The 27,148-nt window shown below is 40.2% G+C and overlaps 2 protein-coding genes across 3 annotated transcripts; both read left to right on the top strand.

Moving 5' to 3' along the window:
- Window positions 1–1,132: 1,132 nt before the first annotated feature.
- Window positions 1,133–2,045, top strand: LOC124170278. 2 transcript variants are annotated; one of them, XM_046548989.1, is made up of 3 exons: window positions 1,133–1,226; window positions 1,317–1,382; window positions 1,502–2,045. In XM_046548989.1, the coding sequence occupies exons 1-3, from the start codon at window positions 1,176–1,178 to the stop codon at window positions 2,009–2,011; spliced, it is 627 nt and encodes a 208-aa protein (XP_046404945.1). In that variant the 5' UTR covers window positions 1,133–1,175; the 3' UTR covers window positions 2,012–2,045. The 2 variants fall into 2 exon arrangements, with proteins under 2 accessions (XP_046404945.1, XP_046404944.1); XM_046548988.1 differs by having other exon boundaries at window positions 1,133–1,382.
- A 3,534-nt stretch (window positions 2,046–5,579) lies between these two features.
- On the top strand, window positions 5,580–25,562 carry LOC124170301. Its single transcript, XM_046549013.1, has 4 exons — window positions 5,580–5,639; window positions 7,996–8,299; window positions 10,545–10,706; window positions 25,249–25,562. Exons 2-4 carry the CDS (start codon window positions 8,029–8,031, stop codon window positions 25,527–25,529), a joined length of 714 nt encoding a protein of 237 aa, XP_046404969.1. The 5' UTR covers window positions 5,580–5,639; window positions 7,996–8,028; the 3' UTR covers window positions 25,530–25,562.
- The last annotated feature ends 1,586 nt before the right edge of the window (window positions 25,563–27,148 follow it).

Genomic DNA, 27,148 nt, shown 5'->3' with positions numbered 1-27,148 from the left:
AATTTCTTATTGTAAACACAACTCACGGCTTTCAGCCCCAATCAGGTCGGCTTCCTCCCTCGCGTAGTGGTGTCTCCAGGCGGAACCCCGTAAGAACTCCGATCTCTCAGGTCCAAACCCCTTAGAAGCTCCTTGCTCTACGGTGATGCTGACTTCTGCGGCTTGCGAGTGCGTAGGCTAGAGTTGCTACTTCGGACTTATCACCGATGAGAAAAGTCTTGCCCACAAATGCTGTGTGGAGACAGAGAACAGAGTATCTCTCGCTAACTCTCGGAAAATACAGTGATCGACCGTACGACAACTACCCCTTATATAGGAAACCCGAGTGGGGCGACGCCTCCTTGAAAATATTCTCACTCTCGAGAGGAATGAAGAGGAGTTCTCTCGCCGATTTCAAGTCACCCCCATCCACTATGCCGTCAAAAGAAAACCCCCAGAGGAGCTGTTACTCCCTTTTCAAACAACCACTCCACTATGCTGTATCCATCAACAGTTCTGTCAACCGTCTTAGAGCGAGATTTTGAAAAACACCAGAAAAGGAAGGGGGCGACGCCTCCTTGAAAATATTCTCACTCTCAAGAGGAATGAAGAGGAGTTCTCACGCCGATTTCGAGTCACCCCCATCCGTTATGCCGTCAAAAGAAAACCCTCAGAGGAGCTGTTACTCCCTTTTCAAACAACCGCTCCACTATGTTGTCAAAAGTAAACCTCCTCGCCTATTCCACAGGTGATTTTTTTATTAATGCACTCGCCAGTGTAAGTTAAAACCCTCTTAGCGACTAGTGGTCGGAGATGGAATAGATTGGTTTTCGTTGATTTTCCACAAGATTTTTTTTTTCCACCCCGCCGAACATTCCATTTTTGGGACACCGTCATAGTTTTTTTTTCCATTTTCTTGCGTGGACCCATGAAAGCTCGACTTTAGACGCGGAACCTATGTCGGTCTCTACAACGCATGTGAATATCCATTAACAGGTCTGTCAACCGTTTTTTGAGCGTGATTTTGAAAAATACCTGAAAAGGACCAATGACGAGCGCCGTTTCCACCCCCTCCTCTCCCTACCACAAACTCCTGATCAGTGCTTAAAGTTCCAACCTCGTCATTCAGCGCTACCCAACGGTCACAGAAGCATCTCACTCTTCGCTAGCACCGAGCACCGTAGAAACTATTTACCATGGGTTACGTTGGATCGCCGAAGTACACCAACGAGGATATCGAACACGAGGTAAGCACCATGTCCTATCCTCTCCACACATTCATCGACTTAGATAACGATTGCTATTCAAATCATTTGGTAATAATATCTCTATTTCAGATTAGGATCGCCCGACAGCTTTCGTGGAGTTCGGAGTTCGACAGCTCAGATGAAATCGAGCACGAGGTAAGCCTATACACTCCTCCCGATCGGGGGTACTCTATCGCGCTCTTATTTTCTCTGAAAATATATCCACCGTTATATTTTATTATTTATATTAATGGGGGTTATTACATTTATTTCAGCTGAACATAGTCAACGATATGTCGTGGGAGTCCGATTACTCGGATTTTGAGGAGTCGCCATCTGGAGAGAGAGATAGTTTTCACTGCTCCACACCGGTAGCGGCGGACCGCGATTTCCCTGATGGATTCTGGTCCCCCGCGCATCTGACACCCGACGTAGGAGAGCTGAACAGCACGGCGAACACCATAATCGTCGACGAGCCTGCTGGCGGGTGGGAATGCCAGCAGATCGAGGTGTCGGAGCCGAGACTTGGAAATTACTCGGACCTACTCCTCAGCTGCGATGTAGCCCCCACTACTTCGCAGACTCAGTGTACCTGCGTGGCGTGCACCGAGTGCATAGAGGCCATAATGGCCGAAGTGGCTGATAGATACCCTCAAATTTCAGCCGATAACCAAGCCCACGCCTTCACAGTAGAGAGTGTTAGCATCAACCGTAGTTGCGCGTGCACTCTTTGCGACAGATGTAGCGCCGAAATTTTCACAGATATAATAGCTATGTGGAATTAGCCGATCTGTAAATTAAGGAAATAAAGCTCTGTTGACAGAACTCTCTGCTTTCTGTGTCTTGTTTGTTTATCCTCCGTCATACCCAACCCCACATCCAACCTTCGACATTTTCCCATACTCCTCCAACGGGAAAATAACGGCCGCTTGCCTAATAGCACCTGCAAACGCGTGAGGGGCTTCCCGTCCCACAAAATTATGACGCCAAGGAGTCTGGACCCTGAGAGGTGACATGCCAACGTATGGGTAAGGCCCGGGTGGTGCCTGAAAAACGCGGTAAGTTACAGGGAGGACAACAAATTCCTCCCAACCACCCCCCCGGCTCCAAAACCACTTAAAACACCCTCTCGGTTCCATAGAACAACTGTGGAGGTGGGGGCCTAGCGCATCCCACTCTGGCCACTTAGCACAGGTGAGGTATAGGCTATGGCGACAAACAGTCTCAACCCCTCCCCCTTCTCCTCACCCCCCTCGTTTTCAAACGACGTAAGGGCCTCCTTGTCTCCCCCCACTCCTTCCCCCGACGGAGCGGTCAATGACCCCGCCCCCACCTCCTCGTTCCAAAGACCCAATGACGTAGAGGTCAATGAACTCTCCCCATCCCACTCATGTTCCCAAGTGCCAGGTATACTACTGGTGTCCTGCCAAACCCACTGTACATTTGTCTTAAACTTCTTGCTAAATGTGCTCATTTCCATTTCAGACGATTTCCAAGAGAAATCCATCTGTGTCAGGAAACTAGACGTTTTCCTGGATCGCGGCGTTCTGCACAGCTACTCAAAAGATTTCCTCGCTTCCTGGCCAGGAAATTCCAATTTTGACTGTAAAACCTATGTGCACTCCAAAACAAGAAATACAGGAATAGGGAAATTGCATACTTTTTATAAACATTATGCTGATATACTACAGTAAACACTTAGTACCGCAATATACTTTTTTCCGCTTAAAATTCAGTTTATACCCTAGAAAATGACTCCCAAAAGTCGCCCGAGTTTCGCGGGCTAAAAAATACCGCCCCCACTAATCTTTGGCTGTGACGTCATAGTTCAGTACGAGTCCAAGATTCAAGCCCAAACTGCCGGTTTGGAAGAGCCACGTTGCGTTTAAAGGAGAACATGGGTGAAGTAAGGAAAAATTACAAGTGGTGCATTGTTCCTCTGTGCAATAACACCCCAGAAAAAATTTTCGTGTGCATTCCCACGGAGGAAATTAGAAGAAAAGCCTCGATGCAAGCCGTCTGTCGGGATGAGCGTTACGGAAAAATAAGAGTATAATCGTAGCCTACGTTATTCATATATTATTCATATATTTGTATATAACGTAGGCTACGGTATAATAAACGGAATGATAAACCCGTGTGCTATGTGAGCGAAGATAACTTTAATATAAATAATATTTCCATATTTCATTGACTGAATAACTTGAAACTGAGATTTTTTGATAATTCGGCCGCCGTAGAATAAAAACTCAACTTCCGAACAAAAATCGGGATAGGTACGTGTTTCTCGATGGTTACGATGGACTCAAATTATTTATGGCACTTGTTCAATTTCAGTTACGGAAGGACATATAAAATTCCATGATGTTTAAAATCAAGGGAGGAAATATGAAAATATAGAGCAGCGTTGATCCTCATGCATTCGAGTGCCAGCCAAGAAGACAGCGTTTTCTTCTACTGTCGGCGTCAAAATGATGTGCCGCTGTACTTTGCAAATTTATATCCTGGCTTCACTACATGCTATAAAAATGAACTATGCGTCATTTTAAAGGAAATTTTATCCTAAATTCTGATTTATTTTATTACAAAAAAATTGAAAAATGTAGACACGGTCAGTGCAATAAATGACTCCGCGCACCGAAAAAATAGCCGTTTTGTCAACTTCATGAACTTTGCAACTCAACCTAAGGAAAACTACTACGTCTACTGCATTCATCTTCCACATTAATTTACACTCATCAGTGCGGATTAATAAAATGGCTTTAGGGTATTTTTAGAACTTATATTTTGTTATAAATTTATGAAAATATTTAAACATTATCTTGTCCCATAGTTTACCCCGAAAGATAAAGGAAGTTGTAGATGGAAAAAGAATGGAATCCAGAGGTGGTCACAAAAAATTAATCGCAGCATTCTTTGATTTTATTCTGCGCCGTTGCTTGCTTTTCAAAAAAAAGTTGAGTCACAAGAGGAATGTTCCGTGGCCTTTGATTTGGAAATTATGGAGATAAGAATGGACATGTGTGGATCAGCAATTTCCATTTAGTTGGTTGTCAGGATAAACCAAGGATCCATTTAAAGGTTGTCAGGCCATCGTATAAAGATAGGACTGATGTGCACCACAGGGGAAATGGTGTGTTTGAGGGAAAGTCAAACCCAAAGTTGCCCAAAGAATGTGCAGTTCTATGTTGCTCTTTCCCCAGTTAAAACCAAATAGATATTGGATTGGTAAGATATTTTCACCACGGGTTCCAGTGATAGTGAGAGTGCAGGTGATCACGGTCATCGTCGAAAGTCATCCCTCTAGGATTTCCGATACGGAATTTTTAAGTGACAACCGATCGCAATGAGAAGGTTTCAGATATATCGTGAGAAAAGCTGCCAAAATGTATTAAAGACTCTGTTTGGAAAACATGCACATTTTAATGCTAATTTAGGAAGTATTTCATTTCAAAAGTAACTTATTAACACCTGAAGACGTTGTGTTTATTATATTGATCGAAGTGCGATTGACCGATTCTTTCTGCAGAATAGGAAGTGGCTTCGGGGTTTTTAGTCACAAGATGGTAGATTGTGTTGGAAGTTCGTCTATATTATCGCTACTAAATTGAAACATTAATAGTCTGGCTTCCTCAGAGCTTCCTGTCGCCCTCCAGGCAAGGTATTTTTAAGTTGAAAGTATCATCGACAGCTTCGAGGTGGAAATAAGTTCACCATATTAAGACTCTACCGGACTGCCAAAAGAATACACATTTCACATGAGTATACGCTTTCGCCAATATTATACGCAAGTCTCACTTTGTTATGAACTATAAAACATTACAGATGCACATCAGCTACCTTTCCATTTCTCGGCATCGACTTTCCGAGCCGACGAAGTCTACAGTTTCACTAAAATACCCTGTTATCATGATGGAATCAGTAACAGGAAGCTTGCTAGGATCAGCCTAAGAATAACCATATGCCTTCATCTTTACGCAATCCATCGCTTTCAATGGAGGAGAAATAGATCAAATAATAGCCCTGAAGTCTCAATGAACAACTCCGATAAGTCTGCACTTCAATAAATGAATCATAACCACGCCGTCGCATGTATTCAAGTATGCAACCTATACTATGGCCGTGCCGCCGTGCCTCGTACTGAACTATGACGTCACTTTTCTACCAGCCAATCATCGGGCGTTTTCGCTTCTCACTTGCATTCGAAAATTCTCGTGAACTTTGATGCATTAAATATCGCAAACCACGTCATAAAATAATAAAAAAACTTTCACCGAGGTATGCAAACATATATTTTTATATAATTTTGGGGCTATTGATTATATCTGAAATATATGCAAGTTCCCTATTATAGCAGTTATCCAGAACACAAAGTTCCGGGGAACTCCCGAGGATTGTAGGGATTATGTGTGGGTAAGTTTATCGCTCTCTTTAAGCCTGAGTCGAGCGATATTTAGTTTTGCAATTTCCTGAGAATTCTAGCAATTGTTCTTTTTCAATTTGCTCTTATACTTGGTGTCGAGGGGAGGATGGGAAATGGTGAGAAACAGATAAGGAGGGTGAGGTTAAGCCACGGACTGGGATTAAATAAATGAGTACTTGCTTCTCCACCAAATTGGGTATTTTAATGAAACGTTTTGGGATGAAGGCAATAGAATATAAAACTGATATGAAATGAAACTGAAAAATACAATGAAACTGATCGTGTTGTTGAAAATATTTTGTTTTTACCGGATAGTAATTTTTATTTCATCAACATGTTAGATTTCCTCAAGGGAAAACCTGAAAGCTCTATCGATGGTGATAGCAAATATTACGAACAATAATTACGTCATTAAAAAGAGCTCTGGATGGAATGTATTGTTTTACAGTAGGATGGGGTGACTTTGTGACAAGGGGTCTATTTTTCATATTTTTATCTCGCGCCACGACCACTCGTCTCATGAAAGAGATGTACTGGACATTACATTTGTCAGACATGCCGCGACATGTTTGGGCAGCCAGATGGAGCTTCTTAGGACGCATAGTTCTTTCTGATGCCATTGTCTAGCAATGCTAGGTTTTACTCTTTCAGAAAAGGAGAGAAACTTTATATTTTGAAAATTTTTCTGTTAAAGACATGTTATAAACAGGTATGCAAATTTGTTTATGAATATGTTGGTCAAATTATTCTAGAATATCAATTAAATCCAGCCATTTTTGTCGAAAATATGAGAAAAAACTGGAATGCATGCACTTTGTGTGGTGACTTTGAGATACGTAAACCTGTCAAAAAGTCATGCCGCCATGATTTTAGAGAAAATTTTATCACGTTTCCTTTGTATTTGCAACGCTGTGAGAAAGATGAAGACTTATTAAAAGAAGTGGGGTGCAAGGGCCTAGAGAAATTACTGCAACCACTAGATTCGCCATATTTATAGTTCTAAAACTGATTTGGTGTGCAATTTTGCCGGATTGGTAGCAATCAACGTCCAGTAACCGGTGCAAGTACGTTCCAAAGGACGAACTGCCTAGTCTGTTAAAGAATATCATGGACAAGCTGCAGGAAAACAGTAAAAATACCCCCAGTCATGATGCAGGAAGAGTGGAAAGATTCAGCTCAAAAAAATAGAATTTTTCCGAAGACTTTCTTAAGACGGCCTTCGAAAGAAGAGCAACTCTTAAGAAGGCAGACTCTCTTCCAATTGGAAGAGAGCCTGCCTTCAGTACCAGGAGTGGTTGGTAAGATCTTCATAGAAGTGCTAAACAAAAATAAAGAAGAGATTACAGGATGCCGTGCCCCAAGAGAAGGCGAAGCGAGGATCCTTTGAGGTGAAAAATATCAATTAGGGAACACCCAGTTCATCGCTTGCAAAAATTCTATAGCTTTGCCAAAGCATAAAACACTGGTAAATTAAGTAAATATATTTTTTAAATTGTGACATTATTCTTTTAGCGTACTTAATAACCCAAAACAAATTGTCACAAAGTTACCTCACCGAGTGGGGTGACTTTGTGACGACGTTTTCCCTTTATATAGTTGTTCATATTAAAGATACAGATTTTTTGAGGACATTATCTTTAAAAGAAAGGTTGAAACTATCATATGACGTCATCCGTTTCGGTTCATGTTAAAAATTGATCAGCGTACGGGCAAAAACGTGCAAAACTTGTCACAAAGTCACCCATTCTAAGGTAACCATTAAGAGGAGCATGTTCGGAAGACAATTGAAATTATTATTTGAATCTCCGAAATAGTTTTCGATTGACTAGGCAGCCATCATGGGGAAAGATGCCTTCACTTGTCCAAGGACGTGGTTAGAGTGAGGATATTCAAATGTTTCACGTCCTTGGACAGGTTAAGACACATTCTCATGCTCAATGATGGTTGCCCAGACAACCGGAAAACCGGGTTCGGAGATTTGAATATCAAATATACATACACGCTTTCCAATTTGATTTCAGCCACTTAGCAGCTCCGCCCAATTTCGTTTTATGTTAACCAATGCAACCTTAGCCTTGCACCATGGTAGCCTAGTGGCTGGAGTGCACAGGTGTTGGTCCAGGGGTCCCGGGTTTCGGATGCCACCAAACAAAAGAATCCTCAAAAAATGACGTGGCAATGGCCTCCCTACCCTGAAAATGTGAAAAACATTCGTCTGCAGCTTATTCAGGGGTGAGCTCTATCCTCACCTATGCAAAATGGGCCTTCGGGTTGAATCACGAAGTGAGTGAATGATTGACTTTTAGCCTTGATCTCATTTCCTTTCATGTGCCTGCCGCGAGACAGTTCAGCGAGGATGAGAGGAACAGGTGTGGGGACATGTCTTTTGGCTTGAAGCGGTCCAAGAGCGGAAGGCTACCACCGCCATCCGAGTTCATATCCGCCTTCTCCGGACTTTTCACAAGAATCTCTGATATCTACAGAGATTATGACGGTTCAACCAGCACTGACTCCAGGAAAAGATTCCTGTCCTTTGGGTCCTGGGTTTCGCCTGATTACGTGCTCACGACTGATATCCACATACACAGTCAGCCTTCCCTGGAATATGAGCAGGAATTGCAGTTCGCCATTGCATACACAGGATTCCAAAGTAAGATTATGTCCCACTGGTCGTGCAAGCACTGTGCTACAAGGAGTGCCACTAGAGAGGTGCAATACAAAATGGTCAAAAATTATGCCAAAAGTGAGAGGTGATGAGAAATCATTTGAAACAAGCCATTGATTTTAAAAGATTGCCTTACCTCCCATGTTTTACTTGAGGGTCTGGAAAAAATGGGGCCTCTCTCAAATGAATGTCGGTTTTTGGTGATTTTAAGGGGTCCGGGTAAAGAATTAATGAGGTAAAGAATGGTGCAGGTGTTGGTCGAATTGGTGTGTTCTCATTCTTTCCTTGTTGTGTTACTTTGGTGCCGCCTTTTCCTTAGAAGGTGGCCCACATGTAGGGGCGGTTCTATTCTGTCTCGTCTTGACTTACGTCGAGCTCCCAGTTACAATCGGTGTTCAAAAATGAGCGCAGTGGGACAATGAGCCGCAAGGAGAGTGCATACATTTTTAATTGCTACATAGACTTGAGAGAGAGCTTTATTTCAAGTTATATTCCTTATGTACAATGTTTTCTTGCACTCCTATTCCTGTGCATTCCTGTCTCTTTCCTGCTATCGTGTGAGTGTGTATCTTTCCTTTCATCCTTGTGTCCTCGTCCATTTCTTCTGTTGGTGAGTAGTGAGCTGCCCCATTACCATCAATTGGTTACTCTTGTGGGCCAAAGCAAGGAGAGTTTCCTGTGCATAATACCCCGCTGAAATCCTGGATCTAAGCGTCCAGGTAGCGCAACTGGTAGAGCACCTGGCCGGCATTCAGGAAGTTCTGAGTTCGAGTCCCAGTCAGGCCACATTTTTACCCTCTGATTTCTACCACAGCACCGTTGTCCTCGTCCTTTTTCCATTGTATGTTCCTATCCCTCTCTTTCCTTACCTCCTAATTTATTTGTATATACATATATTTTTTCATGATAGCAATTGTGTTACCGAAAGCCACGGAAATATATGTCACCCAGTATGGGATGTATGGCCATCAACAGGCAAGGTCACTTGCCCCGTGAGGGTACAGGTCTGGAAGGAAGGGTGGAGAGAAACCCGGCGTCGGAGTAAGACTTTTCTTTAAAACAGGCATCGCTTAACGTACCATTTGACGGATGGGGTGCTTGAATTGTATTGTCTTTCACAAATCACTCAAGCAGGGATAGGAGAGTCTCTGAAAATTCTCCTACTGGATTTAATCACAAACCCTCAAATGTCACTTTAGCCTCCACACCAACCCGGTCCCACAGAAATAATTATATTTTATTATCATTGGTGTGCCGAGGTTACAATCCCACACGGAAAATAGATATCTATAGATATCTATATATTGTCTATTTTCATCTATGAATAGATGTATATCTAATGGATGTCTATTAGACATCTATTAGATGTGCAGGTGACAAGGGGCGATTTTGGATGCATCTCCGAAAGTGTGTTTTAAAACGCGATTCGTGAGCTATGGAAGCGATATAACATTTGATTTAGGGACAAATTTTTTGGTTCCTTACTGGAGTGATGGCGGACTTAAAAAAATTTTGCGACGCGTAGAACGATGCGTGGCGACTATGCCAACTGTATCTACCTATATATTGTCTATTTTCATCTATGAATAGATGTATGATTCCATTGAATGGGCCTTAGTTTGGCTGTAATTAATTTATTTCCGAGTGTTATTTTAACAATTGTTATAATATTTCAAAAAAAGCACTATACCCTCAACAAGACCTGCTGGTGTAGTAGTGAGCGCGTTTGGCTACGGAGTGGGGAACACAAGTTCAATGCCATGTCGAGGTATTTTTTTTGTAGTTTTCATTTTGATCATACGGCGACAATTTTTTCATTAATGTTAATTGCATCAAGCATAGGCATGAGAAAATTTTTTATAGATATAGATAAATATAAAACAGATAATTAAATATCTAATAGACAACTACAGTAGACATCTACAGTAGATGTCTAATAGACATCTACCGTAGATATCTATTAGAACTGCTGCTATTTTGACAATAATATATCTAATAGATATCTATGATAGATGTCTATTAGATAACTATTTATCTATCTGTAGATATCTATTAGATATCTAATAGATGTTTATTTTCTGTGTGGGATACCTCTGCCATTTTATAGAGCTGAGATAAAACCAGCAAGTGACGCGGAAAGTTTTCTCTTAGCTGTTTCAAATTGATTCAAAATGTTGAAGCCATTTCATGATTTTTAGTTGTATTTACGGGACTTTTTTTCTTTTAACAGATTGCGAGGACGCGAACATAACGCAGCCAATGTTCAACTGTGGTTACGGCGTCTGCATATTGAATATATATGTCAACGACGGAGTGGTGAACTGTCCATTCGGAGACTGCAGGGACGAGGGGGGATGCGAGAATGCAATCAAAACCTCGCCACTGATGACGGGTGAGTCGCTCTCAGCCACGCAACAATGACAAGCAAAGATATCGCACTGACCACTAATGTCAACTGTTAGTCAACTGTTCACAGCACGTGTTCCATTTGCTTTACAATCATCTTCAGGTGATGAATACGTCACGTCATGATGGTGATGACATGTACTTACCTATTGTAAATTATAAATGTAAATATTACCAGATGATGAAAATCGAAGCACCCGTTGTTAGCTGTTAAATGAAATATAATATATCTGTTGTAATTAATATCTGTTTATCACTCGATTTGTATATTGCTCCACGGTATCCTTCCAGTAAACGTCGATTTCATTACAATTTTCTTTACAATTACGTAAATGTACAGCTTTTCGGAGCAGTCAAGATTAACGGTGGAAAAAATGGTATCCAAAGATAGTACTGCCTTCAAATAGCTCAGTTTCATCATTTTATCCCGCTTACAGAAATTAATCTCAACGAAATAAAAATAAATAGCTAACGAAAAGTAAACTTAAAGGCTTCGGGGCGTTTAAAAAAAAATTGCGCGTTCTGGAGGCAAGTTGTGACATTTATGAATAACTAATGCAAACTGCCGCTAACATTGTACTTAAATTGTGTTCAGCTGGTTGTAAGGGACTACGGACGCCAACTTACAAAAAATATTGCGGGGACCCAAACCAGGGATCTGGCCCCAGAAAATTTGATAAGTAGTAAGTTTTTTTAAGCATTTTAGAAGTCTTGTGATCAACATTAGAACCCTGATAACTCGAATCTCGATACCTGGACACTCCGGGGAAAATCAACAAGCCTGACACAGTTTTTCCTCACTCATAACAAATTTTTGAGGGGCCTCGGGCCCCCTCAGGCCCCATGGAGTTGGCGCCACTGTAAGGGACCTAGATGTTTTCTCCAATAGATCTTTTTCTGTTCCATATTACATCCACATAAGTCCCCTTCCTACCCATTTGACCTAATTGATGTGGGCATTGTGGACATTGCAATAGTTGCGGTGGATGTTTTGATAGTTTAAGTACATAGTTTAAATGTTTTCCCTATGTCCACAAACCAAGGAAATGACGCTTTGTCAACGAAAGCCAATGCACGCGGTGTGAAAAAATGAAGACAATGTAAGGACCATCTGATCAACACCGTGAAAATCTTCCACCCTACCCCCAAGGCGGAATGGAATGTTTTTTTGTACCCATACTATGAGGTCAAAAGGTGAGCATTTTAAGATTTAGTTTGTGTCAAACAAAACTTTCAATCTTTTCAAATGTTTCTGTCAAATTTCATCCAAATTGCTAAACTTTGAAGGCTAAAATTAGAGATCAAAACTTACACATTAGTAATAGTATATACCCGTAGCAATGGTCTGTATTCATACATGAAGGAATTATATAATTAATTTTCATTTATTAATATTTCAATTTTATTGCTGATTTTATTCACATCTGTACCAAAATTTAGCCATTACCTAAAGCCAGATACCTAAAGGCCAAATCTAATGTATTATACATAATGCAGCAAATAGAACTTGCAAAAGGGTGATAGGAAAAAAAGTAATGATTAGTCAAAATGACTCATGCTTGGACGGACTGGAGATTGGCCTCCAGCATCGTTAAATATGATATAACAAGATGGGCTATAATGAGTTTTAGCCCTTACATATCGGACAGTGAAGATGGAATTTTCCCGGCACTTCTTCAAGAGGGACAGGAGCTGGGATTACTCCCCATGGTAAGGATATTCCGCTCCTGCCTTGCATATTGGTATATCCCAAAGAAGTGGAGAGCTACCAAAGTTGTCTTTATCCCAAAACCAGGGAAGACAGACTACACTTTGGCCAGCTCATTTAGGGGCATCAGCTTAATGTCTTTCCTGCTGAAAACGCTGGAGAAGATAGTTGATAGATATATCAGAGATGGCCCCCTTAGGGACCATCCTCTGCATCCACATCAGCACGCCTACCAGAAGGGCAGGTCTGTGGAAACTGCACTCCACAACCTAGTCTGCAGGTTAAAGAATGTACTGGAACATGGTTTGTATGGGTTTGGAGCCTTTCTAGATATAGAAGGAGCCTTCAACAATACATCCTTTGAACAAATCTGCCTGGCAGCAGACAGGCATGAAATAGACAGGAATGGATACATGCTTGAGCAGAAAACTGTTACCGCCAGCCTTGGAGGGAGCTCGCTGATGGTGACTGTGACAAGAGGGTGTCCACAGAGTGGGGTATTACTATGGAATATGGTAGTTGACAGTTTACTGTCAAACCTCAACAACGCCGGTGTATTCACACAAGGATATGCTGATGATATTGTGATCTTGGTTTCAGGCAGATTCCTAGACACAGTATGCGAGCTTTTGCAGAAAGCCCTGGATAGAACAGCCCAGTGGTGTTCCGAAACAGGACTCTCTGTTAATCCAGATAAGACCAATCTTGTTTTCTTCACTAAGAAGAGAAAAAGAGAGGGATTTACTTCCCCTTACTTCCTGGGAAAGAGACTAAAGCCGTCCTCATCGGTCAAATATCTTGGAGTCATTTTAGATTCCAAGCTCAACTGGAGAGAGCACATGGATAGCAAACTCAAAAAAGCATGCGCCTCACTATGGGCATGTAGAAGAGCCCTTGGCAAATCATGGGGCCTTCAACCCAGAGCCATTAGCTGGTTATATAATGCAGTGGTGAAACCCAGTTTCATCCACTGCTCAATTTTATGGTGGAAGAAGACCAAGTAAATTACTGTTAGGAACAAGGTTAACCACTTACATAGAATGGCCTGCATGGGCATCACAGGAGCAATGAGGACGACTCCAACCTTGGCGATGGAAACTCTGCTGAACCTAGCCCCACTCTATGTGGAAGTGGAGGTTCATGCAAGAGCCACGTTATACAGATTGAGAAATCTAGTAATGTGGTATGACAGAGGAAATTTCTCTGGACACGGACAACTGTGGACGGGACTGAGGGAGTCTGGCACCATTTTTGAGATGGGGTCGGATTCCATGACGACGACGTTCAATTCTTCACCGCCTCTTTTTAAAACCCACTTTCAAAACAGGGAATGCTGGGCAAAAGAAGAGGGGAAAACCCTTCATAGTGGAGCCCAAGTGTGGTTCACGGATGGCTCCATGAAAGAAGGGAAAGCAGGGGCAGGTGTTTACAGCCAGCCCCCCCTAGGAGCATACATGTTCTCCTGGGAAGATATGCCACAGTGTTTCAGGCAGAAATTTTTGCTATCCCAACCTGTATTCACGCTATTGAGGAGACAGGTCTCTACAAGAAACCGATCCATATATGCGCCGATAGTCAGGCTGCTCTAAAAGCCCCGAACTCACCTCGGTGCAGGTCCAAGCTATTGGCTGAATGCTACGAAGCACTCAATATTTTGGGCAGCCGTTGCAAAATAGAACTTTTCTGGGTACCGGGACACTCAGGTATTACCGGATACGAGAAGGCGGATGAACTGGCTAAAGGTCTGGTTTCGCTGGTGCGTCCCACGGCTGCGTCCGACTGCCACGGCCCACCGTCACTGACTCGTTGTATGTACTACACGTTGTTTATTTGTAAGTTTATATCATTGGCACACACATAATTCACTTCCTTCGTTCATATACAATGGGTCGGTCAATGCTCATAAGTTGAAAAACACGTTCCTGCAGCTAAATTGAAGCTCCTTCTTCAATGAAACCTTCATTAAAATGTCTCTCAGTTCAAAACCTTCTGATCCAGCGAAGCCCCCAGTTCTTCGCAAAGGGTCCCAGACGGCACAGAACCCTCCGTATCTAATTCGTATGTACATAGTACCCATTGACTACGGGGATACTATGCCGCTCCGTCGCTTTTCGTCAATGGATAATTTCCATTCGCGGCCTGTCGACGAAGCGCGTACGCAGCATGTGAATGTCCGCTATGAAGCACGTACGATAGGATATGAAGCGCGCAGGAACACAGCACTCAGGCTAATCTCAATCGATTGGGTCGAAAATTAGATATATCGTAACTCGCACGATCGAAAAATGTGTCGAACGCAACACAATCGATAGCTACCAACCGTAGCGAGAATGTTATGAATCATTATGAATTGTAAGTTCTCAATGGGTAAATAATACTATATCATGAATTCTAATTACCATGATACAGTACTATTTACCTATTGAGAACTTACAAAACTTATTCAGCTACTTAAATAACGGCAAAAAATGAGATTCTCATGGCTGATTCACGCACCCCCAGCATCCAGCATTATTAAGTGGCTCGTACTTACTTGGAAACCTTGAGATGTTAATGAGAGTAAATTCTTATTAATTTTGACACTAAATAAGACATCACATTGCCCACGAGCATTAAAAAGCTTACCCTAAAGCCTGACGAAATAAAATTTTTAAATAAAAATTGCCGATGAAACAGGATTGCCGACACATCTGCTATTAGTGTGATCGAATTCATGAAAATGCAAGCAAAAATTAACGTATAGTTCAGTCTCAGCTACTAAAACTTACCCATATCAGGCGCTAAAGTATATGAAAAATTATTTGGGATGAGTAAAAGTCTCTAGGTCACTGCAGTAAATGTATCAACCTATTAAAAATATTAAAGTCCTGCCAAATCACCAGCATAAACACTTGTAAAATAAAACATGGTATCTCTTAGATCACACCTCCGATTTTATACTTACTTTGCATGAAGTCACCACCGCAAGAAATTTTAAAGAGGCAGGAAAGAAAAAGCCCACAGAAATACAATACATATATTATGTATTTTCTATTGTCAACCACAATAATATTTCCAATTTTCTCTTCTATCCCACATCTAATTTAGCGAAACAATTACTCTTATTCTCTTTCGAATAGAAAATTATTTAAAAGAGGACTGGTCGATACATAAAAACTATCTTCAATACTTTCTCCGATGAACGTCCACTATCACAGCATCAACTTGCACAAATCAAATCCACATCCACAAATATGTCACTTCTGCCACAATGTCTGTCTTCTTGGCGACAGGTAACAGTGAAGCAATGGTACCTTCCTCCAATCTGGGCACCTTCAATTCAGCAAGAATTTTCTCCTCGTCTTCTCGTCCAAGGCCACAGATTATTTTCTAATATCACAAGGTGCGATGTGAAGCTCACACACCTAAAATTAATAAATAATAAAATACCATGTAACTTATTAGGTCAAATCATTTCCAATTTTTGGTATTTCTGCATGAAAAATCAAATTACTAGGCTCGTAAATATAGTAAATATTTGTATGCCTGATATTTTTATTGTTTTAAACTATAGCATAAGATAATTTGAAATGATGAAAGCCGACGTGTAATACACCATAGGGCAAGCTAAGAAGCAATATTCGATCCTATAAACTTGGCAGCTTATTCCTAGTTTATCCTTTAAACACACGTTTACCAAATGAATTAATACAAAAAAGGCAACTAAAATGCAAGAATTTTCAAAAGAATTGCTGCTACAATATTTTGAATCACCATTTTTAGTAGGTACTGAATAGTACTATAGTACTTCAGTACTGAATAGTTCGGGATGTTGATGCATCAACATCCCGAAGCCACTTCTAATTTAAAATTACATCCAAATAATTACAGCGAGAAAGAGTACATACCTCACAGTTTTTCGTAGGGGTGAAATGTTTTCTTCTTATCGCCCAAATGCACTTCTTCTTCAACTCAGGAACTTTTTCTTCAAGAACAAGGAATCTTTTGGAAAGCTAAAAACTTGAACCATGTCCCGGAGTTTCCATTACATCCCGACAATACACACACGAAAGGCATTTTTAACAAAAATATCTCACAAACATGTTTCTGAAGCCCAGTGAATGAAATAAAAGAATAAGGGAAACTTCACCATTACCAGACACTCTATTTTTCACAAACTTAACCACAAAAATCCCTGAAATGTGGTGAGACGTGACATAAACGATGCGATCTCCAACGGCTTGTGCCAGCTTGTGAAGGCATGTGATCTTTCTAGGAGGATATGGCACGATAGCACCACCCGCGAAAGAAAATAGTCCCAGACCGAATACAGTTTTATCGATGAGATACAATTTTATCGATGCATATGAGTTTGCCAGTCCTCTTGCATCTTTTTTCGTCATTAAAGGAAATAAAGAAATAAAACCTTTTTAGTAACTTCCTAAGTGCGATTTTTGTATCTTGATGGTCCACCCTCGTATTCAGGTACGAAAACTTCCTGTGCCATCTGGGGTCCCAGGAAAGAAAAACTGATTTCCAACCGTTTTGAACCTCATTTGAATCTGATCTGAATCGTTAAAATCTGATTTGACTCTGTCTTGACACTGATTTCCACTGGTTTCCAGCGGACAGGAAATGGAAGGAAGTGATTTGAATCTCATTTTCATTGTAACTGGTTTCCAGCTGTCCTCCACATGGACTGTATTGACACTGAATTGAATGTCATTTGAAACTCTTTTCCTTATTTATTGGCTTGAAAGTGTTTTCCACAAGTGCTTTCCAACTGAGTTGAATCGTAGAATGAATTTGAAATTCTCCTGATATGAGTGTCTTGTAGAAACCCATCTCACACAGGCTTTACTACTGCGTTGATTGGAAAATTTTTGGATTTTTCTGAGGTGTCAATGAGTATATTTAATTCAAAATCATGGTCAGAAATAAAATAATGACATAAAGGAGGAAACATGTACTTTGCCGTATTGCAAAAATGCACGGGTGATGAAAAAATTTAATGTACATCATCCGCACTTTGCATTGCATATCATTTCACCTGTTGGAACTCACTACCACCAATATACCAAACTGTACATAACTTTGGAATGAAATCACGTAAAAACCTCACTTCGCATTTAAAAAAATATAGCCGGTATAGTGCTGCCACCTAACTACGAAAGATAGCAAAACAAAAGTAGCAACGCCGATACCCGATTTCGTTTTGAATGTTTACGTGCTTGTGGTTGTCTGTTTTGTGCTAAAGTTATAGGGTGTGGAAAAAAAAAATAATCATATCAGTATTATTTAACCAGTGCTAAATTCCCGCAGCGTTGAATTAAGCCATTCGTGCATCTCTTCAGGTTTTAAGCGACAGTGAAATTCTTGATGTGATTTGGATTTCTGTGTTTTCATTGAATAATTTATCTTTTGTCTACAGTTTTTGAGCGATTGCTAATATTTTTGTTTGCAATATGTATAATATGTACGCGCGTTACGTCGCCGACGAGAACCTACCAGGATTTTCAGAGTATTGTGTATCTTGCAGGTTTGTTTGTGCTAAGTGAAACGAACTTGTGTTCATGTATAAACAGTATGGCAAGTTTCTGTAGTGAAACTTACAGATATGGTTGGCTTAATGCTGAATCAGAGTTATTTTCATAAGGCATGTAAAGAAGTCTTTCTTTCATGAAGGCATCTGAAATATTTTCTAGTGTTGTGGTTTTTCTGTTAATCACGGAAAAATTTGTGTTCTTCGATAATTCAAGATTGTGAACTCTGATGTAAGCTGTTGTTCTGGTGCAATGATTGTTCTTTTACTCCTGGCAAACCTTGTGCCTTTCGATGAGTGTTCATGATTGTTAGAACTGATAAACAGTGTGGAAAAGCACTACTAATTTGTCAAACTCTCCTTCAAATGAGATTTCATCTGTAAATTCTGTGTTTCACTAAATTATTTCTAATGCATGACATTAAGATTTTAAGTGTATTCAGCCATAGAAATTTATCAAATTAGATGACAATGTATTTTCAATTGAATATGTACTCCCAATAGGGTTTGTGCATACTTAATAAATACGTTAATAGAGCCTGTGTTATTTCATTGTGGTGGGAGACTTACATGAAGTTCATTTTGTTAGGTTGTATTTTGTAAACTTTTTTGCTGCCGAGTCTACATCCAGATTGATGACAAAGATGTAGTATGTGAAGTTAGAAACGTTGGTTGAGTGCAGATCTGCGAAACTTGGAATTGGCGGAAATAAGTCATGCATCAGCAGGTCATAGGAGGTGAGAATCGAGTTTCAAACAAGATTCAGATCGGTATGACGGTGGAAAACAGATTCGAAATAGCTAAAACGGGGAAACCTGTTGAACGGTGGAAACCAGAGTCAAACCACATTCATGGAAATGAGTAGGAAAACAGCCGCCATGTTGGACCTTCACAACTGATTTCCCACTGTCTTCCTACTGATTTCCAGCTGTTTCAATTTTCAAAACAGATTCAAAGGAGAAGGAAATCAGTGCGTCAAACCTGTTGGAAATCACTGTCAAATCTGATGGAAATCAGTTTTTCTTTCCTGGGGTGATATTTGTTGTTGGGTCTACATTAGCAGCGAACTCATATTGTGGCCGCTGTTGCTTCTCTAACAACCATCCCTCAATAAATTATGAAGGAAGCATGCTGTTATTATCCGTGTTTCGCATATTTAAGGGGTAATCAATATTGGTGGATAAAACACAAGAAACACTTGACTTAGCAGTCCAAATGCATTTTTCGTTGCTCTACAAGCACGATTTTACCTGTTATTTAATACAATCTTGGCTCTCTCCGCCCAAGATGTTACTTTTTTGTATGGCTTCATTATGTGTTTCACCTCCAATGATAACATGGGGCAAAAGCTTATGACACATGAGAACCCAGCAAGGAAAAACTGATTTCCATGAGATTTGACACTGATTTCCAACAGGTTTGACGCACTGATTTTCTTCTCCTTTGAATCTGTTTTGAAAATTGAAACAGCTGGAAATCAGTAGGAGGACAGTGGGAAATCAGTTGTGAAGGTCCAACATGGCGGCTGTTTTCCTACTCATTTCCATGAATGTGGTTTGACTCTGGTTTCCACCGTTCAACAGATTTGAATCCGGTTTCCCCGTTTAAGCTATTTCGAATCTGTTTTCCACCTTCATACCTATCTGAATCTTGTTTGCGACTCGATTCTCACCTCCTATGACCTGCTGGTGCATAAGTTAACTTCGGATACATAAATTAACTGCTGATACCCGAGGCGGAAATAATTATTTCCGCCATTTCCAAGTTTCGCAGAGCTGCACTCAACCAACGTTTCTAACTTCACATGCTACATCTCTATCATCAATCTGGATGTAGACTCAGCTGAAAAAAGTTGACAAAATACAGCCTAACAAAATGAACTTCATGTAAGTCTCCCACCACAACAAAATAACACAGGCTCTATTAACGTATTTATTAAGAATGCACAAACTCTGTTGGAAGTACATATTCAATTGAAAATACATAGTCATCTAATTTGGTAAACTTCTGCGGCAGAATACACTTAAAATCTCAATTTCATGCGTTAGAAATAATTTAGGGAAACACAGAATTTACAGATGAAATCTCATTAGAAGGAGAGTTAGACAAACTAGTTGTGCTTTTTGTAATTGTTTATCAGTTCTTGAAAAGTCATCGAAAGGCAAAAGTTTTGCCAAGAGTAACAGAACAGTCACTGCACCAGAACAACAACAACTTGCATCAGATTCCAGAATCTTGAATTATCGAGGAGCACAAATTTTTCCGTGATTAACAGAAAAATCACAACACTAGAAAATATTTCAGATGCCTTTATGAAAGAAAGACTTCTTTACGTGACTTATGAAAATAATTCTGGTTCAGAATTAAGCCAACGATATCTGTATGTTACACTACAGAAACTTGCCATTAATGTTTAAATACATGAACACGGTCGTTTCACTTAGCACAAACAAACCAGCAAGATACACAATACTCTGAAAATCCTGGTAGGTTCTCTTCGGCGACGTAACGCAAGTACATATTATACATATTGCATACAAAAATATTAGTAATCGCTCAAAATCTGTTGACACAAGATAAATTATTCAATGAAAACACAAACGATCGAAATCACATCAGGCTTCCACTGTCGCTTGAAGACTGAAGAGATGCACGAATGGCTTAATTCAACACTGCGGGAATTTAGCACTGGTTAAATAATACTGATATGATTATTTTTTCTCCACGCCCTATTACTTTAGCACAAAACAGAACCAAAAGCACGTAAACATTCAGAACGGAATCGGCGTATCGGCGTTGCTACTTTGGTTTGCTATCTTTTGTAGTTAGGTGGCAGCACTATGCCCGCTATATTTTTTTAAAAGGCGAAGTCGCAAAGTGAGGTTTAAACGTGCTTAAGCCGTATTAGCCACTTAAATTGCATGCCCGGTGAGCTCCAGCAGGTGAAATGATGCACAATACAAAATGTGGATGATGTACTTACAGTAAATTTTTTGCATCACCCGTGAATTTTTGCAAGACGGCAAAGTACATATTTCCTCTACGTCATTATTTCTGACCATGATTTTGAACTAATTATACTCATTGAAACCTCAGAAGAAGTAATTTTCCAATCAACGCAGTCGTAAAGCCTGTGTGAGATAGGTTTTTATAAGACACTCATTTCAAGAGAATTTCAAATTCATTCTACAATTCAACTCTGTTGGAAAGCACTTGTGGAAAACACTTTCAAGCCAATAAATAAGGAAAAGAGTTTCAAATGACATTCAATTCAGTGTCAATACAGTCCATGTGGAAGACGGCTGGAAACCAGTTACAATGAAAATGAGATTCAAATCACTTCCTTCCATTTCCTGTCCGCTGGAAACCAGTGGAAATCAGTGTCAACACAGAGTCAAATCAGATTTTAAGGATTCAGATCAGATTCAAATGAGGTTCAAGACTGTTGGAAATCAGTTTTTCTTTCCTGGGAAGTCTTTCATCTGGCGGGAAAAATTTGATTTACAGAATATACCACTGCCTCCTTCTTTTCCATATGATCCAACATCTCTGGCAACAAAATAACAATTAGCACCAACCGTGGCTAGTAACACAATAGAAAAGTAGTCCTTGTAGTTAAAGAACAAAGATCCACTGGCTTTTGGGCAGAATATTCTAACGTATTATCCATCAACAGGGAACACACAATTTGGAAAGTTTCATCTCTCCCAAAAATCCAAAGCATTCTTCTTCAAAGTCTTATGACTTCGTGGGGTAGTTTACAAAGGTACTAAATGGCTACGCAATTATGCTTTTAGTGTTTCTTTAAGTATCACAATTTAATAACTGTATGAAATATGAAAAGCAAAGCTCAGTGACTGAAAGGTTTCTCCTATAGCTAGACACTTGAAAAAGATTAATCCTTTATTAGTTGACTAATTGATATTTTTTTCTTTTATCATAAAGGGGATGACTGTAAAAAAAAGGTGGAAGAATGAAAGGGGCAATTACTTAAAATACAAGCGAAAGCAAAAGCTCGGGACAGGCTCGGCTGCATCTGTCAAAACGTCAAAATGGCATCGAAATTGAGCTGTTAGGCCAAAATACATCTGAACCATTGTTGCTAGAAAAATTGTGAAGAAGAAACAAAATTCAGACGATTCAAGAGCGCTAACCCCAGACTCAAATTATACACAGAACTGTACGAAATTGAGGAAGACTTCAAAGGCAGCTAAGTATTATTTTAAGGATGGCTGAATATTTTGAAGAGAGAGCAAGAAAGAGATTGCAAATAATCAAAGACATAAGAAGACAATGAAGTTGACAATTTCGTGAAAATCATGGATTTAAAAATGAAAAAAGCATCCCCAAAGTTAATTGCGAAGGCTCAATGTATCAGAAGAAAATCATCGTCCATTTCCACCAAGCCAACCTCTTGAGAGCGAACAGCTACTGAAATGCATTTTCTGCTCAAAACAATGTTGTCGGGCCGCCGCCGTCTTGCAACAGGGACTCCCGAAAGAAACCACCCTGCCGCAGCGTCCAACCGCGACGACTGAACGCAGCAGTCGGACACAGCTGCGGGACGCTCCAGCGAAACCAGACCTTAAGGCTGGCGCTGAACAGAACCCATTGGTCCAGAACCAATTATGCCAGTTGCCCCCTCAGTGGGGATGGCTGCAATCTAAGTGTGGGGATCAACCCAACACTCAAAAATCTGAAGAGAAACACCGGGGCTACGTCAGGCAAAAACTCTTGTAGAAGAGCTCTCTCCTGGACTCGAGAGAAGACTTCTCCATATGAACAGAAGTCAATTGCCGGTATTTTGTCAAATTGACGGTAGTAGGCCTGCTTACAGGACACTATCATGTAATGAGACTTATGCACCTGCTGGGGGTAACAGACTCAGATAGGTATAGATGGTGCGAGATGGTAGAGGAAATAACCACTCATCTAATATGCGAGTGCCCTGCAATCATGAGGACTCGATACAGACACCTGGGCTCACCTTTTATAGAGCCCAAGGAAGTAAGAGATTTTCCCATTGGGGACCTTTTGTCCTTCGCTAAGGACATTGGCCTCTCTGGGTGATCCATTATCGGTGGTTAGCACAATGGACCTACAGGTCTAAGTGCCCTGGGAGCTGATCCCCCACCACATTAACGAATCTATCTAAATGTAGCCATTTAATACCTAAAGCCCAAATCTAACGTATTATACGTAATGCAGCAAATAGAACTTGCAAAAGGGTGAAAGAAAAAAGTATTGATTTGTCAAAATGACTCACCGCATAATACTGAACGATGCACAAGAAATCTCGCATTTCCAGTGCTAAAGAATTGATTTTGCCCCTTTTCTTTCCATTTTGACATTATTAACCGAGTTCATTTATTAGAGTTAGTATTAACTTGAGGATACATTAGTTCTGCTAAAAAGAAATAATTTGGAACGAACCAAGTTTGAATTGCTTGATTTTTCGGATTAAATGATAGTAATAAAAATTGTTTGAAAAGAAGGGATGAATCTTCTTCGTCACGTAGTGGATAGGATGGCGTATATAACTGGACGAGAGTGTGCTCGATTTAAACTCCTTCTTCGTCGACACAACCACTTTCATATGCTAGTGACTCATACGCGCTCCTGGGACATAGGCAGTCCTAAATACCTAATACAAATGTCTTGCGTTGTTACATTGTGCAAAAATTTTCGTCATGGAGATTGTGATGTTCGGATTAGCGTGACTCCACAGTGCACGTAAATTATAATGGTTATCGATAACTAAGTTCTAACAACACGTAACTCAAAAATAGCAGCTTTTCAGGAGAGCAAAATAACGATTAATATTTTTTTTACTTGTACACTGAAATTTAAAACCAAAAGTTCATATAAAAGCGAGAAAGAAACATTCAATTGCGAACAAAGAGCTGTTTTTTCCCTGTATTTTATTTTTTTTAATGTTGTTACACTTCATTTAACTCTAGCATGCCCGACCAATCCTTACACCCAATTATGCCTGAGTGGGTCGTTTTGACCCGATGTGACAATGTTTGCATTTTTTACTTAATTCCTTCCCAGTTTATATATTAATATTGTTCATAAAGCATTTTGGAGGGTAGTAGAAAATTTGATTAGGATAAAAATATTAAAATTGTAGTTATTCTACAATTTCTGTGGTGTTATGGGAAACTAGCTTCCACAATAAACGATTTAAGTTTTTCCTGGTGAATACTTCTGACAAATATTTCTCAAGTTTGCATCCAGGTTAAAGCTTTTATGTAAGCCGACGTTTCGGAAGACGACTTGTCTTCCATCCTCAAGGCTGTGTTACTTGAATGAAGTTCAATTTCACACTGAACATGATCGACCGTTTACGGAGACAACAATACGGCTCAGATGTCGTCCGATTGGCTGTAGGTCTTTTTAAATTCTTCACGTTTAACCCTTATGTTTTTCATGCAGCTGATTACAAACGAAACGTCGGCTTACATAAAAGCTTTAACCTGGATGCAAACCCGAGAAATATTTGTCAGTAGCTTCCACAAATTTGTGAATACCTATCACTTTTCATCTGACGGGTTTGGGAAGTACGATGAATTTCAATGTTATCAGGTTCAAATAAAGTTACAATCACATTGTGACAATAAATCGGTATAAATCACACCGTTAACTTGAATACAATGGGAAAGTAGAAAGGCTTCAAATGGATTTGATAGTCTGGGTCCACAGTGGCGCAGCACAGCACAGCGGCGAGGGGATTTTGGGGGATAAAACCCCCCCAGAGCTCACAGAAATTTTTAAGTTACATCTTTTTTTACTTAATTGGATTAATGTTGCTTGCGGAATAGTGTGATGATTAACAAAATATCCCTCAGAAGGCCGTAAAACTAAATATTTTGAACCATTTATCTTAATTTTTTTCCGTCGGAGGGCCCCCGCACCTCCCGCTTATCCTGGGGGGCATACCACACCCCCAGGCACCCAGTGTTAGTTGTGCCTGAGACCCCCTCCTACCTTAATTCCTCGCTGCGCCCCTGTGGGTCCAAATGGCCCATCCGGGCATGGCAAAAAATGTACAAAATAATAATATCAGGCCTTACTTTCGCTCAGTGGTAAATCAAACTAAATACGTAGTTAAAAGTCATGAAATATGGGTCTAAAATTTTTCTTCCTTTCAAAATATGTAATCAACATAAATATTTTCTTTTTGGTCAAATTTACCCAGTCGGGCATTCTAGTGTTAAGATACCTGTCTCAAACCGGCCGAATTTGAGATGCGTGTTGTTAGAACATAGCTATTGATATAATAATCCTGTATCACAGGCAAAGTGAACTCCACCGACGCATTGACTTCCATCGGTGGTGCTGGAGGAGCGGCTGCGAATCCCCAGCCGTACCCGATGATTTCCATCGGCCAAGTCATGCGCCAAATGTACCAAAGCAGCGCAGTGGGGGCTGGAGGAGGCGATAGTGGCGGCCTCCGAGACATCGGCGAGGAACTTAAGAAGCACAACAACATCCTGGGTCGCATAGCAACGCTTCTCGAGGGACGAGCGGAGGGGTTAAAGGGAGGGGAGGCGGGAAAACAGCCCGCAACGAAATAGCATTGTAGCAACCAATTGTGATTTTGACACCTTTTTTTCTGCCATAAAAAATAAAAGGCTTGTAAAAAATATTAGTCCGTTAATAGGTCTCAATTTTAAACCTTTCACCTTTAACTCTCTTTCAGGTTTCCTTATGTTAATTAATGAGGTAATTAAAATAAAAAAATGCCTGAGCAAAGGTGGCGTTCGCAAACAGGAAAGAGGTTAGGAAGGAGAGGAGGATGAACGACGAAGTGGGTGAGGAGAGGCTGGCTCTAGGTGAGATACAGAGGAGACAGAAGGTATGGATGGAGCGAGCACTTAGTGGGAAGATCCTTGGAATGAAGGGAGGCTGCCTGAATGCTTATTGAATACTCCATGGAAACCTAGAAAACGGTAGAACACTTTTATTAAAATCTGAGAGAGATTACAGCAGAGAAATACAAGAATTGAACATTTTCTTTGATGCTGGTGAAGTTGCTCTGTAGAGGGAATCCGACGACGTTATACAGAGAATCTAACTCATGCTTGATCCAGTAGTAAATATATAAAATAAGGCCTTCAGGCCCGAAAAAAAACAAATATAACTATCATCATCAACTAAATTATCTGGAAAATAAAATATCTTTATTCCTCGGCTCTTTAAAATTGTTAGCGTAGAATGTATGTATAAATTTCTGTGTTGAAAATTCAAATTTCATCTCTCCATCAACAAAGTATTGGTAATCTTGAGAATTTATTGCATAATCTCCTACAGCGTCACCTGCTCACAAAAAAACTAACAGGCCAAAAAGTCATCCCTTATGCTTTTTATGCACATGCTTACAGTCGGTAAAATTTCGTCCGTCCACATTCCGATTGTGAACAATTGGAGGGCATGGGAGTTTGCAAACTGACCAACCACGCAAAAGCACCAGTAAAAAGACAGTTTAACATGGCAACCAGCAAGTGGTTTACCAGCAAAAAACCGGCGTGTGTGCAAGGAACGATACACTGATTAAAAATAACCTTTTTTCCTCGCCGGAGGTGTGTGAGCAAGGAGCCTTATTTAATAGTTAACATAATTTGGCTTTCAGACTATAAAATTGATCTTTCACAAAAATCCACTTTCTCATTAAATTGTAAACGTTTTTATTCCTTGCGGTTTAAATTTGGTTCCAGAAACGTATGAGAAGCTATTCAAACCATCCAGTATTACTAAAATGCTATTACATACTGAGTGATAATCTCCTCATCCCTTTAATTCAGTATTTCAGTCTTGTACACTAAAAAAGTGCCAATCGTTGCGTCTTCAAAATTAGCCTGTTCGATTGTCAAAATTTAAAAAAAATCAATTTGTGAGACAAATATCCATCTTTTCATGGAAAGGTCTTCATTTCAATTATCAGTGTTGAAAATTGCAAATTGAGAAAAATAAACACCATAAAAACCAGTTCATCAAAATTTAACATCATATCCCGCACAAAATGCTATTTCTGAGCAATTTAACTTAATTCTTTGGAATTGTGTGTTACCTTCTTATTACCCTCTAAAGAATACTAATAGAGTTTTAAAAAATCACCTCGTATGCTCAACTCAATACGCTATTAATTAATGTATATGAAGAATATCCATCTGCTCACCATAAAGTTTACATTGCT

This window comes from Ischnura elegans, chromosome 13 (assembly GCF_921293095.1).
Source record: "Ischnura elegans chromosome 13, ioIscEleg1.1, whole genome shotgun sequence".
In the NCBI taxonomy this organism is placed as follows: domain Eukaryota; kingdom Metazoa; phylum Arthropoda; class Insecta; order Odonata; family Coenagrionidae; genus Ischnura; species Ischnura elegans.
This window is presented reverse-complemented; position numbering and strand designations above follow the sequence as displayed.